Here is a 14,530-nt window from a genome sequence, read left to right as displayed (position 1 = left end):
TGAACCGTCTGGTCTTAAAGGGACAGCAACTAAAACAGCGTTAAAAAGAGACGAACAAGAGTGCTGCAAAAATGTACAGTATAAAAATAAAAAGTACTTTTTTAAAGTTATCGTTTTCTCCCTTTAGCAAACCCTCAAAGATTATTAAAAAGTCAGAAGTAATATTTCATAAGCATTTTAAAATTAAAATGGAGTAAAAAAACATGAACCCATATATCAATCAACATAAAGCAGGTTAATATTCCTCTCTCTCTAGTAATACTAGGAATAAATAATTTAATCAAAATATATGTATTTATTAAAAATACTTCAAAATAAAAGTAGTTATTCACAATAAAACACATTTTGTAAAATACATTAAGTGTCAGATTTTTACATATTTGCAACATTTTTTCTTCTTAAATGTTGGTTGGTTTTATAAATGTGTAAAACATTTATACAATTTATTACACTGAACATCTCAGGCCTTGAGGTAGATTTACATTAAGACACATAATAAGAAAAATGTACACCTTTGACCTGGTTTTTGACTTCCGTTGCTCATACCATCATGATGACTGTTTGTTCAACGCATTCAAAGTCCAGACGGTTTTGTTTTGAAAAGTTGGTTTCCATGGCAGGATCCAAAGCCGTCAGTTGTACAGCTTCTGAGTTTCTGGTTGGTCCACATTCTTTAAATTGTGAACAAGGTGAATCATCAGGACTGTCCTCATAATTGCGTAACTTTAAGCGGCCGCCGTAGCACCACCTCCACAGGCCCTGAGGCAAGAGTTTTGATGAAATTCCACACTTCCAGGCGTCTCCTCCCCACCACACTGAAGCCTTGAATTTCTAAAATCTCATCACCAGGGAACACCTTGTCAACAGGACCACCTGAAAAGAGAAAAAAAAAATTAAATACAACTTTATATGACAGTGGCTTTTCAAAAGGCTATATTAAAAAATATTTTAACAGGAAGATGTCAATTAAAAGTTATTTTTAAAAGCCCTACTAGCTTAGCCCAAACTACAAGCAAACAGGCATGGGACTGCTATTTCACTCAGTTTGTCTATTTAATATTTTGAATTAAAGCTGAACAGAAATTCACATATTATCTTCTATATTACACATATAGGGTAATCTCCTAAATCATTTCAGTTTTAGAGCCACATGTTGTTGTACAGCACAAAAGAAAAGAACCCAAAATACTTCCAACATACCCAATATTTTGACAAACATAAAACTGGAAAAACAAATAGTTTGATTGCTGGAGAAAACTACTGACAGATTAAAAGTTGCAAACATTTTTAGGTTTTCTTAAAGACTGACTGTGTTTCTTACTTCTGATACAAATTCTTAAATAATTTGATTTATGATATGATTTCCTCCATTTGACCACAACTTACAGAGAGCTGCCATACAGCAATATAATATAATGTAATGTAATGTAATAAAATGTAATGTAATATAGTATGATGAAATTGAGGAACTTGCTAATGGTTTTCATTTAATAAGTGATATTGGTCTATTCCTTGATGTTCAAATAGTGTTTTTGATGTTCTTACGCTGGAAGATCTTCTGGACGGTGAGTGGTCTGTTCCCTAGATAGGAATCCCCACCTCCCTTCAGGCTAAAACCCAGACCCCTGCTGTTCTTCTCGAGCTGGATACACACACGCTGGCCTTTAAAGTGTACAAATACACACACATTGTACTTACTTTAAGTTCCAATGTCAAAGACTCACATGTTTAGACTCTTTGTAAAGCATCGCCTCTCACCTGTCTCATACTGAGTCTCTGTCTGACTGAGGTCACCTTTCCTCACCACCACCACTGCCATCTCTCGACTCTTTGCCTTTTTGAGGGTCCTCAGAGCCTCCCCGTGAGTACTTTTTGAAAAGGCAGTGCCGTTAATGGACAAGACGTGGTCTCCCTCACTAATCGAACCCTCCTGGGCTGCAACGCCTGAGTTAAAAACCTTGTGCACCTGAAAGCGAGATAATGAGACAGCAGAAAAATGAAGACAGAAACTGTCATGACATTTACCATGGGAGAAAGAGAAATGGGCGATGTCCTTACAGTGACAGGTTTGTTTTGGTCTACACCCCCTGCCAGACTGAAGCCAAGTCCTACTCCCACCTCCTTGTGCAGAACCACCACCTGTACATCATCGTAGTCCTGCAAGACAGACAAGAAAGAGAAAAAATATTAGTGCCATAATACTTTTCATTCTAAAAACAAATTAAGTTTTGAAGAAAATGGCAAAAATTTAAATGCAGAGTCCCTCAAGAAAATGTTAGTCTAACTTGAATGCACTGTCTCAACATTACACGCCTCGGAGTACATTTGCACACTCACACAAGCTCTGCATGCAGGCCTTGCACATGCTACTGGAATGCAGATGGATCACTTTAGCATTCAGAGCTTTTTTACTACAGAGACAAAGTTAGTTTGGTTGGAAACAAACAAATGGGAAACAATAGTTTCACCTTTTCTTCCTGAAACACACGAGACCTTAAGAAGACCAAATGTTTCCTATAAACGGAAATAGTTTAGCTCTCACCACCTAAGAAAATTATGATTCTTTAGCCTTTATTTACTGCAGTTGGACACAAACACGTTTTTTTCAGTTATCATTTGCTTAAAACACTGGCATAAGAAAAATAATTTAAAACATTTTTCATCTCCTGTACCTGTAATGTTTCTTCCCCTAGGTTCTTGACTTCCTCTACCAGCTTGTCGAGCTCATCAGAGGGAAGCAGAGAGACGCAGGAAAAGGCAGAGACATCTGAGCTTAATGAGGCAGATCGTCGGCCTGGCAGCTGCCAATCATCGTCATTATCTGATTCGATGTCAGTACCAGAGAAGTAGCACAAGTTTGAAAGACTGTGACGCAGCATGAGTGTGAGAAGAAAACAAGTAAGTCACTTTAACTACAACTTCCATGAAACAAGAAATCCGATAATGCAAACATAAGCTACCTGAGGCTGAAACTCCTGTTTTCTGACTGGCTCGTGTTGCTCGTTATGGTCGCTGAAGAATCCCCAGAGTCAGAGTCGTTTGAATCATCATCCTTCTGTGTGCTTTCATCATCATCCTCACTCCCCTCCATGTATTCGTTCCAGGTTTTATACTCTGGGTCCAGGCCGGCTATCCATGCTTTCAGATCCAACAGCTGTTTCCTCCCTTTAGGTAATTCTGCTTTTATATTTGAACAGGAGACATCCGACAAGTTGTTTTGGCAAGAAGTGTCGGGAGGGAGATCTAGGGAATCATTGTCTCTAGGTTTTTCGTTGTCTGTTATGAAAACGTCTGACTCACTGGTCTGGGAGAGAATGACTGGAGGAGGAAGAGTAGAGTCTGTGTCTTTAGCTTTGACTTCTTGCCCAGTGACATGAAGGCTCATGTTATCTGCAATGGGAAAGAAACCCTCTGGTTCTTGGAAGGGAGAAGGAAAAGGAGAGGTGTTCAGAGGGGTGTTTGTTGGAGTCTTGTCATCATCACTAACTGGTGAAGAAATTTCCCACTGTGGCCTTGGCTGCATGTCTGATGTATGTGTTAATGTCACAGTGTCTCTCAAGTTTGAGTCCTTGGCGAAAAGAAATCTGCTGCGCTTTTGCGCTCCTTCATTGAGAGGGATGTGCAAAGTTTTCTTGTGGCTGGATAAATCGTTTTCCCTTCTGTCTAATGAATTACCTGAATCTGTCTCTGACATTCCTGGTTTGATTCCTAAGTCAACCAGTGATAAAGACTTCTCTGATGCAAACATTGTCCTTTTTTCACTGCTTCCATCTGTCTCCGTCTCCCACCTATAGCTTCGCTCACCTATGTATTTTGCGGACCCGCTCTTCTTAATCCTGTTTTGGGGTTGGCAGGGCTGTGCCTGTACAGAGAAAGTTCGCCTTACGATCTGTACTTCGCTTGCTGCTCTCTGTGTCAGAGCTTCAAACTGATTTATCTTATTTCTCACACTGGCTGAAGAGGAGGACTGAATCTCTGGAAGTTTTTTCCACTCTGGCGATGGCAGGGTGCCCTCACTTGGCTTTGCATAAAAAACGTCGTCTCCAATTCCACTCCAGGGTTTACTTTGTTGTTTTGTTCCTTCATCTATTTCTTTATTGCTCTTCTGGGCTTTACTAATTTCAGTCACGTCTGTTCTTCTGTCTTCTTGATTGTACCATTTTCTCTGTGTAAGCATGGATTCTTCATATGTTTGGGGCTGTACCATGCCAATTGCGGTCCTGGCAGACCTAATTCGACCTGCGAATGTGTTCCTGCTCCTCGCTCTGTCCAAGGACTTTGTGCCCGTTTCTATTGTCTCCCTCCAGTAACCATCTTCCCCTAAATACTTGCTACTTAACTCTTCTTGCCTACGTGTGTCTGTTGATCTCCCTTTGAGTTTGACTGTCTCAAAAGAAGCTGACGTCTCAGAGCTTGGAGGATTTGCTTCCTTTGGAGCCCACATGGTTGCCGCTGCTTTTCTCACCGGAATGCAGTCGTCACACGATGAGAACCGCCTGGGAAAGGTTCCCCCAGCTGTTGTATCACCAGCAGATTCAAAGAGTTTCTGTATGCGTTCTTTGATGCTCTGCCCACCTTGGGTCCCTGACGGACAGTCGAGCCTCGAGCCAGGCCCAGACTCAGTCTTAAATCTGACAGGAAGTGTGCTGTTCTTACTGACTCTGTCTGCAAAGTCACTGTGATTTACTGAGCGATTGTCTTCAAAGTAACTTGGACTTGAGGAAGAAACCCGACCTCTCGGTATTTTCTCAATTTCTGTCCTTCCTTCCTCGAAACCTCTAGCTTCTTTTTTACCAAGCAATCCGGGTTCGCCAGCTGTGGCAGTCCTTCTTGGCTTTGATCTCCAGTCTAAACTCATACTTCTGTTTGGCAAGTTGCCTCCCCTTCCCTCTGTCCTGCCCAGGCCATGGAGTGCCAGGCTTCCTCCAGCATCAGTCCCATTCTCTTGGGGACTTCTCTCGACTGTATCATTCTGGTTGATGTCTTTCTGGTAGACAAAACCCAAGTCCTCTTTTGTGTTTGAACAATTGGTGTCATCAGCATTCTCAGCTGTCAGCCTCTTCCTTATCCCTGTCCTACGACTGAGACTGTACGAAGGAGAGTTAGCTGAGCGGACAGTGAAGCGTGTACCCGTCCTCTGTGGGTTATTTTCACTTGTTGAAGGTGGGAGCAGGTCCATTGTTTGAGAGTTAAAAAAGATTTTTTTTTTTTAATAAAATTGTGTTTCTCAAAAAGAGACAAGTAGATACTGATGTTTGACAGGTCCCAGTCTTTTTGAAGAACTTTTGCAATAAAACAGAAAAAGCTTATTTCAAAAACAAAATACTCTGGATGTATCCCTAAACATGGTTGGCACTTAGACAGTCTTCTTTGGTTCCTCTTCTGAATTTGTTTTCCGAGACTTCAAATGTCAATTCTCAGCTTCAGTGACAAACTTCCAGGACCTGCCAAATGTAAAAAAGGTAAATTTTTAGTCTTCAGAAAAGGCTAGGAAGAACATGTATATTATACATTTTGACATGTATAACAGAAACAGTCAAACAGGCTCACAGTGATCAATACATTTAGGATGTAAGAGATAATTTTACTAGAGAGCAATTAAAGTAGCAAAAATATTGCTCTTTGCAATAGAAAATGACACTTTCACATTTCATTGGAATGTGTCATTCCAATAAAATACTGGGTATTATGTGGCAGACCACCCAAACTTGTATATATCTGGGAAGGACAAGGAAAATGTCTCAATTTCTTTACATGAACATTTTTTATGAATACAATTGTAAAATGCTTGGTGAGGAATTGTATCCTATTCTTTTAATCTAAACCCCATATATAAAATCAAGCAAAAGGCTGCAGCAGTTACATTATTACTAATGAGAGTCTGTGTATGTATAATTTGATTGCAGCATAAATAGAGATGTACTATGAAGACGTTATAGGCTTGTTAAAAACATTAGCCAACAAATAGCATCATTACGACCAAGGAGCACATCTAACAGATCCTTTCTTTTATGAAAGAGTCGGTGTTAGAGAAGTCAATACACCAAACCTTTAGAATAAACCAAATAATAAAACAAATTTGAATATTTTCATCAACTTGAAAAAAACTGTGTGGCAAGACGCATGCTGATGGGGATGCTGTTCTTCAGCAGGATGCTGAAAACTAGTCGGAGATGGATGGCGCTAAGCACAGGGCTACTGAAAGGAAGTCGTATTTTCGTTAGAGGACCATAATACAACCAGAGCTACCATAGAATGGTTTAGATTTAAGCATATTCATATGTTAGAATGGCGTAATCAAAGTCCAGATCTAAATCCAACAGGGAATCTGTGACAAAACTTAAAAACGACTGTTACAGTTTCTCTCTTTTAAGTCTGACTAAATTTGAGCTATTTTGCGAACAACTTGAAGTTTTGTGTGTGTGTGTGTGTGTGTGTGTGTGTGTAGAGTTGGACGAAACGTACCTCAAAAGCAAAAAAATTATTAAATACACATTAATTAATGTGCTGGCCAAAATTTTCAGATTCGTATTTCTGAAGAAAACAAGATTACATCTTTCTTTGTTTTTTTACTTCCACTTCATTATTATATTGAATAATGTGGAAACTTTGTGTTAGTGTTTCAACAAAACTGTAATGTGTGAAAGTGTATACATATTAAAATTGTATGGATATTTTTGCAGGCCACTATATATAAAAAAAAACAATATTAACTGGAAGGAAAACATAAAAAAAAACTAAATTACTTTGAACTTTTCAGTCATCTAATATTACAATATTTTACTGTCTTCATGACTTTCTAGTCAAAGTAAAATAAAACACCCCAACCCTGACCAGCTCTCTGCTTTTGACACACACACACACACACACAAACACACACACCGTGTTTTCTGTTTATACAGGCAGCAAGGTCAAGACAACTTGTTGGCAAAACCTGAACCAAAAACTGGAAAAACTCACCTTACAGCAATCCTACTCAGCTAAAAACAATGCTTTTAAATCGCCACCGTAACATCAGTATGTATCGGTCTCAGTGAGACAGCCAAACTAATTGAAAAATCTTGTGCTAGTGGATTCAGATACATTAAGCAGACAAAGTAACAACAGATAATGACAAAACCAGCTTAATTTCCATACAGGCCACTGAGAGAAAGATGATATTGCTGTCAGACAATGTCTTATCGTCGATCTGAGTGTACAGCAGCAACATAACAGGCATTTCCAACAGGTGAAACTGTCCCAGAGTGATGACTGATAAGAAAAAAATCCAATAATTATTCAAATATAAAGTCTAAAAACCCAAAGCACTATCACTTGTCAAGGTTTGAAGCATTTTGAGTCTATATTACAGTATGTATTTTCTTAATAATAGCCTTTAGAGGTGCTTTCCAGTGTAGGAGAGTTCGAGTGTCAGCTTACAGAAACACCTGTGCTGCAGGCTTCCTAAGCCTCCCATCTGTGTAACCTGGGATAAAACTTTAAACCTGCATGAGTACAAAGAAACAAGGCTTCTTATTTACACAAACGGCAACCGTACCTTCACAAAACGTGTCCTCTGATCACATCCCAAGCCATCATGTCGGTCGATGTGGACAGCGCTCAGTGGTGACATCAGCACCAAACTCCTCTCTTTCTCTCTTTGTCGCTCTTCTTCTCTTTCCATCAGCTTTGCATGATGAACTGCGTACAGTGACGCAAACCTGCTACACTGGTTTGTCTTCCTGTCTTGGGTCTCTAGCTTCCTCTCAGCTTCTCTCTCTGTCATTCTGTCTCCTCCCACTTTGCCATTGTTTTCAACCCTTGCAGGGTAGCATTCCTAACTGCAGAGTCTAGTCCTCTCTGCAGAGTAGTCCAAAAGCATTTGCTCCATTGCAGATTTCTTCTGATTTTCCATAAGTTATTTAAATGAACTTTGCCATCAACAAACATTTATTTTCTTAATTGAGGGAAATAAGACATTGAAATGAACCTGAGCTTCTAACCCTAATAATTGGTTCTGCACCCTTGGCGGTAACAATTGCCATCAGCCCTTTGTGTTAAGTGCCAACCAGTTGTGCTGAGGAATTGATTGTTTAGCCACATTTGAGAGTTTTTAAGCATGAGCAACCTGTTTCACACTACGGGATTGCAATTGGATTGAAGTCCAGACTTTAACTAGGCCACAACAAAGACTTAATTTTGTTATTTGAACCGTCCAGAGAAGGACCGTACTTAAATTCAGGTTCAGCCTGTGTTGTTATCTGAGCCAAAATATTTTGCCAGGCAAAAACGATTGGTGTGACAAATGCTTTAAATCAAAAACAACCTGCATCAAACATCAAGTATCAAGCAGTGTCTCATACTTTCTGGGAAAACATGACTGGTGCTGTGACTAATGTCTGATTCTTAACCTGTTCAAGCCTTCAGATGTTGACGTTTGCACCGGTAAATTGTGTTCTTTCCTTTTGCTTCCATAATCCTCTTGCCTACAATAATAAGCACATTGACAGTAATAACTGGATTTTCATTTATTGATCGACTGATATGTCTGTTGGATCGGTCTGATATTGTGAGACAATAAAGTATATTTCTATTCTGTGTCTATTTGATTTCTACTCTACTCTATGTACACCTGACAAAGAAGGGAAAACAGTATTTAACCATGCAAACAATATTTAAGTCTTTAAGGGGGAAATATTTTTTCAAAGGACTCTATATGCACACACACACACACCTACCAACAAACGCAGTTAGGTTTGCTATGTTTACGTACGATCTACACATTCTTCAGCCTATGAAGTGTGACATCAGCATTTCAGCCTCCAGATAAAGGAGAAGCAATTGTGAAACTTGTGTGAAATGAGCATGATTGGCATTTCCCACAAGACGATAATTACATTCACCTTGACACAATGTCAAACAAAGCGGAGTCGATATATGAAAACACAAATTAACAGTGCGCAATTAAACTGAGCTGAAAGAACCAACAGGGATATTAACGTTTTATGTGTAACTCTGGGGTCATAGCTTCAACATAACTGTGTGTATAACACATATGCTGGTTGAAAAACTTAGGCAGAGCAATAAGATAGAAAGAACTACATTGCAGTTTATTAATATCCAGTTAGTGGGGTAGTGAGCAAACATGTTTTCTACAGAATCACAAAGACAAAACAGATAAATTTAACATTAAATGTACTTACAGGATTTGTTGTAGACTTGGGGTGCGTCATCCTCCTGGCACTGTTGTTTTGCATGCACCTGCTTCTCGCCTCGTCGTCTGTTTAAACAAAGGAAACTGTGGTTACTGCTGCTCTAAATATGAGAAGGGTTGATTTCTGTCAGAGCCTAAGCTCTAAACTAAGCTGAATTAAACTCAGTAATTTCAAGAAACCTTTTGCCGGTAGTCTTATTTTCTCAGTGAAGGATTTGCAGTACAGATGTAAGGGCTGGTGCCTTTCTGGGCTGGGAAAAGTGTGTGAGTGGGGGTAAATAGCTCAGACACAACTCCACAGGCACCCACACTTGTTTGTGACAGAAGAAAGACCCTCAGTGTGTCTGCAGATGGATGCAAATGAAGGTCTGCCTTACACAGGGCCACTGCTGCTTTAAATAGATTTTTTGATTTATGGTGTAGGACTCTGTAAATGTCATAAGGACTGGAATTGGCTTTTTGAGCAACATAGAGCAAAACAACATGGGAACATTGAGAATAAAAGGCAAAACAGTGGATGCTGGGAAATTCACTGTTTGGATTAAACCTTTACACAATATGATACATAAAAAGGGTTTCTTAATCTTTCCTAAAAGATTTCAGTCGTTTGAATGTGATTTTTCTGTTTCTTCAGTGAAGTGAAACCATCAGCAGGTGGCAGCAGAAGAATACTGGACTAGGACAAATCGTGCGTCACTGACACATTGTGAGTGGCACTTTCTTTGAGCCAAAAGTGCCAGACGTTTGAGTATCAATTGTGTCATGCGAAACTGTGGGAATGAGTGATCTGGTATGTGTGTGCTTTAGAGTTTCACATTAGATATAAAGCGAAGAAAAATATGGTGTTACGAAGAAAACCACAAATATTATTATTTTTTTAAATGATCAGAAGAAGTTTTGCGAACTACCTCCGATACTCTACAAAATTGTGTTCTTAACAAATCAAACCAATGTGCTGTTTTTCATAGTTTAAATTCTAAGGGATGTCCAATAGATATGACGATGTAAAACTAAAAGTGGATTATAAAACATACGCACTTTTACTAGCAGTTCGTTTTAATAGAACTGCTAGTTCTATTTGCTGATATAATCTAGCAAAATAATCTTTTATTTTACCAGTAAACAATATATTTAAGAGTTAAACTAGCTATCCCTTTTTCGTCATGCAACATCTACGTCGGTAGACAAATTGATTTACTTCAAGAATGGGCGAGGCTTTGTGAAATGAAAAGATTATTCTTATATTGTTCCAAAAAACATGGACACTCTTGTCGTGAAAAGCACTGGTAGAAAATTATTTTGAGCCATAAACTACTTTAGGTTAGTCCTGAACTATAAGCTTCAAATCGGATTTTATGTCAGAATCTTTCTCTTTCCGGTATCAGGTCAGTCACGTGATTATTGCGGAAGTCAACAAAGGAAGCAGGGAGTGTAGCGACCTGCACCTTCCTGATGTTTTACTTTTTAGACATTTTATAATGTATTTTTTAAGCGGAAACCTAAAGGAAGCCTCAGATCGAATGAATATACAAGTTTTAATTTACTGAGAAACGATTTTTAGCTGGTTAATCTGAAGAAAAACACATTTTAATAATGGACAAAGATAAATATGGAGCCTCAAAAGTGAACGTGTTTCTTGTTTTGACTTACGGCATTTTGGTGAGTTTCATGATTTCTGAAGGTTTGTTTAAGTTTTAACCAGATAAAACGTATCTGGTTCTAAAAAGTCTGAATGAAAAAGTGAACATGATCTAGTTGCATTTATTTAAACCAAATCTGCTACTACTACCTTTGCCAGCTGCTTAGCAAATACGGTGCTTGTGACTTGTTAACTGGATTCCCAGGCTGTTTTTCGCAGCATGAAGTATTTCTAATCTAGCAGATTTTACTTTTCAATAGAAAGTGCACAGCAATATGTTACTATATACTTTAATGCAGCCAGGGAAAATTGTTGCCTCTCATTAGAATGACTTCAAATTTTAGGGGCAGTGTAACACAATATTTGATCAGTTTCCAAGCTAACTTTTAAAAACCGTGGCGTATCATACTGGCGTCTGGCCCATGCTTTGCTATCAATTTTGCTTCATTTGCTTGTTAAGTGTTCGTCTTTAGTCAAAATCAGTTATTCAATTTCTGTTGCTGTAATACCACCTCAGTTCAAGTTAATTAACTTCTGAAAACAAAACGTATAATACAAATAACCAAAATTCTGTATTTAAAAGAAAAAAGAAAAACAAACCAAGATAGCTTAAAATTAGTTGTTTATTCCCCCCTGCCTTCCACTGTCTTTTTTCATGAAGACACCTCTTCCAAATAAAGCAAACAGTCTTGTTATGAGACAGATTTCTGCTGTGAAACTCCCATTACTGCAGACAGACTGACAGGGTCAAATTCCCACATAAAGAAAAGGAAAGTCCATAGTTTCTGTGTCCCATCAGGACAAACCTGTTCAACTGTCAACAAGGTGGACCTGCATGTCTCGAGGCAGATGGTTTTAATGTTCTGGCTAAGCTTTGTATATCCATACACCTGTAAAAAGAGCTTAAAAAGGCTGTTTTATTCTTCTACTTTGGTTTAGGTGTTTGTTCTGCTGTTCATCTTTATAAAAAGACAAATTATGCACTTTGCCATTAAGTCTCGGAGAGGACCACATGTTCCCATTGGCCACAATGCTCCGAAGGTGGAACACACACACGCACGCACGCACGCACACACGCACGCACGCACGCACATAACAAGTTTGATCCGGCAAAGTATTTTAGTTGTTAATTTACCAGTTTTTTCTTTTTTTTTTCTTGGTCTTGTAGGAGCTGAAACAAGTAATTGAAGCCAAATTGTGCGAGGTCCAGAAAATCCACTTTGAGCCCCGTCTGTTGTCCCCAGCTGATGACCGACTAACACAGAGACGACAGTCTGGTCAGAGCGTACAAAGCCTGTACATGAGTACCGCAACCATCAGGAATAATACCACTGATAGAGACGTGTTTTGTGTGTTCATGTTTATAGGTTCTGATGACTACCTGTACAGGATGAAAGCACTAGACGCTGTCCGGGACACTGGTAATATCAGTTTTTTTTCTGCAATTGCAAGAGAAATAATCCCATCTCCTACATCGACATCTTTCCTCTGATTTCTTTAGATTTTCCTTTCCGTGAACTGGGTGGCACTCCCACCGCTGTGACGGCAAAAAGGTTTCGGGCCTGGCTGCTGCAGCTGCGAAATTCCCACTGCATGTTTCGAGACAAGCAGAGCTCTCTGATAGACACGGTGCTAGACGGCTACAACAAAGCACGCCATGGGGCCGAGGTCAGCGGTTTCTCTCATTTACTGCAGTAATCTGAATTGTGTTACCATCAATGATATGACGCAGTACAACAGGAAACCAAATGATAAGTTTTTGTTAAATGTGCACATTCATCTTTTGCTAAACCAGAGTTTTCTCATAGTCCTGCAAAAGCCGAACCTTTGTTTTCTTCCTACTGCGTTTTTAGTAGTTTTAATCAAATGTGAAGCATTGTGACTTCTTCAAGGTCTGGTCATTTCTTCAATCCGTTTGGAGATGTGCAGCAGTCATGGTGAAACACATTCACATAGTGCTGCCATAGAAGGATTTTGTGCAAACCTCACGTATCAAACTAAAGCGAATTTCTGTCTGAGTAGCACATGATGAATTCAGTTTTCTCTGTTTGTGTCCTCAGGCTTTCGGAGAAGCAGAGTTCATCAAGTACCAGGAAGCTCTAACTGAGCTAGCCGCTGTGTAAGAAAGCGCCACCCCTTCCCACACTGCTCCTTCCCAGATTTTGCCTTAATCCCAACACAGAATGTCAATTGCGCAGTAAGCAATCTGCTTTTCTGTTCTGTTGCTTCAGCGTGAAGTCTCGCGGCAGCACACTGAGCCAACACCACCAGGCCGCAGCCAGAGACCTGACCGGCACCACCGAGCCCAGCAGCCCCTCCTCCTGCTCCTCGTCCCCCACCCAAACCACCTACCTCACATCTGCAGCGCAGCAGCGCAGCAAGAGGCCCAGGAACTTCCTGGAGCTAAAGAACTTCAAAGATAACTACAACACGCTAGACAGCACGCTCTGAAATAATGATGGATGTGTCCCAAAGGAAAAAAAAGTTTTAAGTCATGTACTACTGCCTGTAATCCCAGTGCCTCGCTCGCTGTCACCCGACAGTATCAGATTAAACACACTGCCTTCTTGTTACGACGTGCACTGCAGAACGCTGCATATCAGACTACTGATTCAAACACTGCTATTTGCCTACGTTGTGGAGCCTTTCTATCATTGCATGTACACTGTAAGTGCTATAATATAACTGATAGTAAACAGGGTTGACTTGACCAAAACAAAGAAATATATAGTGCTTATGCAGCAGCATAGGACAATCAGTGTTCATTGCACAACATATTCACCTATGCAGATATGTTCAAATTAACCGCCTGTGTTTATAAAATAATAGACAATAGTCATGAAATTAACTACTGTATATGCATTTTTCTAACATGAAAGAAAACACTGATTATGCCAGTATTTTTTTATGTTTATGTATGTTTCTATGTTGTTCCTTTGAGCCATATTTTTTATTTTATTTTTTTTTACTTTAAGCCTTTTCTTACAAAAGCCAAATAATTCAGGAACTGTATTGATTAAGTGCCTCGTTTTTGATCAGTTATCTTCATTGAGCAGTATTTTAGTGTTTTAATATGTGTTGGGGTTGAGGTATGACTTCAGGGGAAGACTGTTAACTGTTTAGTCTTACAAGCTGGCCTGCTGATATGAGAAGCATCTATTTTTTAAATTGCTAGACATATCTAACTTTGAGTACTTTTTTATTTCCTGTGGTGCTTATGAATACATGCTGCCATGCAATAAAAGGCGATACTGTCAAGTTGCATAATATGCTTGACATAATAAACGGTAAATTCTCAACTGAAATATTCACTTCTTGCCATCTTCCTTTGTTTTAGAGTCTGCGCAATTTCAAAATGCAGAATGACACGGTTCTCTCAAACACAAACATCGTCATGGAGACTTGCAGCCGTTTTGTGAGTTTGTTGTTATAGACGCAGCTCTTAAGGACATGAAGTCATGTACTGTGAAGCATTCTACTTGTCACAGCAAGTAGGAAGCAACTTCCTGCCTCGGGATAGATGTAGTTTTGTAATTAGGCTATGTGTATGTATTCTCAGAGACATTTCTCTTTCAAAAATAAATGTTTATAAAGTAACTGCAAAGATTTACAAGTATTTATAAATACTACTTCCAATTGCATGCAGTTTACTACTTTAAAATATTCCAATATGAACATTTTTATCTATATTGAAATGA

The 14,530-nt window shown here is 39.2% G+C and overlaps 2 protein-coding genes across 6 annotated transcripts; one reads left to right on the top strand and one right to left on the bottom strand.

Annotated features, from left to right (window-relative positions):
• Positions 1 to 365: 365 nt before the first annotated feature.
• Positions 366 to 9,397, bottom strand: LOC106935177 (uncharacterized). Of its 3 annotated transcripts, XM_015015523.1 has the most exons (8): positions 9,374 to 9,397; positions 9,183 to 9,259; positions 2,961 to 5,444; positions 2,673 to 2,865; positions 2,059 to 2,157; positions 1,759 to 1,966; positions 1,546 to 1,662; positions 366 to 873 (listed from the first exon to the last, which is right to left on the bottom strand). In XM_015015523.1, the coding sequence occupies exons 3-8, from the start codon at positions 5,177 to 5,179 to the stop codon at positions 710 to 712; spliced, it is 3,000 nt and encodes a 999-aa protein (XP_014871009.1). In that variant the 5' UTR covers positions 5,180 to 5,444; positions 9,183 to 9,259; positions 9,374 to 9,397; the 3' UTR covers positions 366 to 709. The 3 variants fall into 3 exon arrangements, with proteins under 3 accessions (XP_014871009.1, XP_014871008.1, XP_014871007.1); XM_015015522.1 differs by having other exon boundaries at positions 9,183 to 9,395; XM_015015521.1 differs by lacking the exons at positions 9,183 to 9,259; positions 9,374 to 9,397 and adding an exon at positions 7,538 to 8,534.
• Positions 2,863 to 14,137, top strand: ltap1 (lipid transport auxiliary protein 1). 3 transcript variants are annotated; one of them, XM_015015525.1, is made up of 7 exons: positions 2,863 to 2,898; positions 11,772 to 11,873; positions 12,001 to 12,109; positions 12,200 to 12,253; positions 12,334 to 12,500; positions 12,893 to 12,951; positions 13,064 to 14,137. In XM_015015525.1, exons 1-7 carry the CDS (start codon positions 2,878 to 2,880, stop codon positions 13,281 to 13,283), a joined length of 732 nt encoding a protein of 243 aa, XP_014871011.1. In that variant the 5' UTR covers positions 2,863 to 2,877; the 3' UTR covers positions 13,284 to 14,137. The 3 variants fall into 3 exon arrangements, with proteins under 3 accessions (XP_014871011.1, XP_014871012.1, XP_014871010.1); XM_015015524.1 differs by lacking the exon at positions 2,863 to 2,898 and adding an exon at positions 10,576 to 10,852; XM_015015526.1 differs by lacking the exons at positions 2,863 to 2,898; positions 11,772 to 11,873 and adding an exon at positions 10,575 to 10,852.
• The last annotated feature ends 393 nt before the right edge of the window (positions 14,138 to 14,530 follow it).

The sequence above is a fragment of the Poecilia latipinna genome, unplaced genomic scaffold (genome assembly GCF_001443285.1).
Source record: "Poecilia latipinna isolate Pla-1442-1.1 unplaced genomic scaffold, P_latipinna-1.0 Scaffold1923, whole genome shotgun sequence".
NCBI lineage: Eukaryota > Metazoa > Chordata > Actinopteri > Cyprinodontiformes > Poeciliidae > Poecilia > Poecilia latipinna.
The sequence above is the reverse complement of the archived record's forward strand: the minus strand, read 5'-3'. Positions and strand labels throughout refer to the sequence as shown.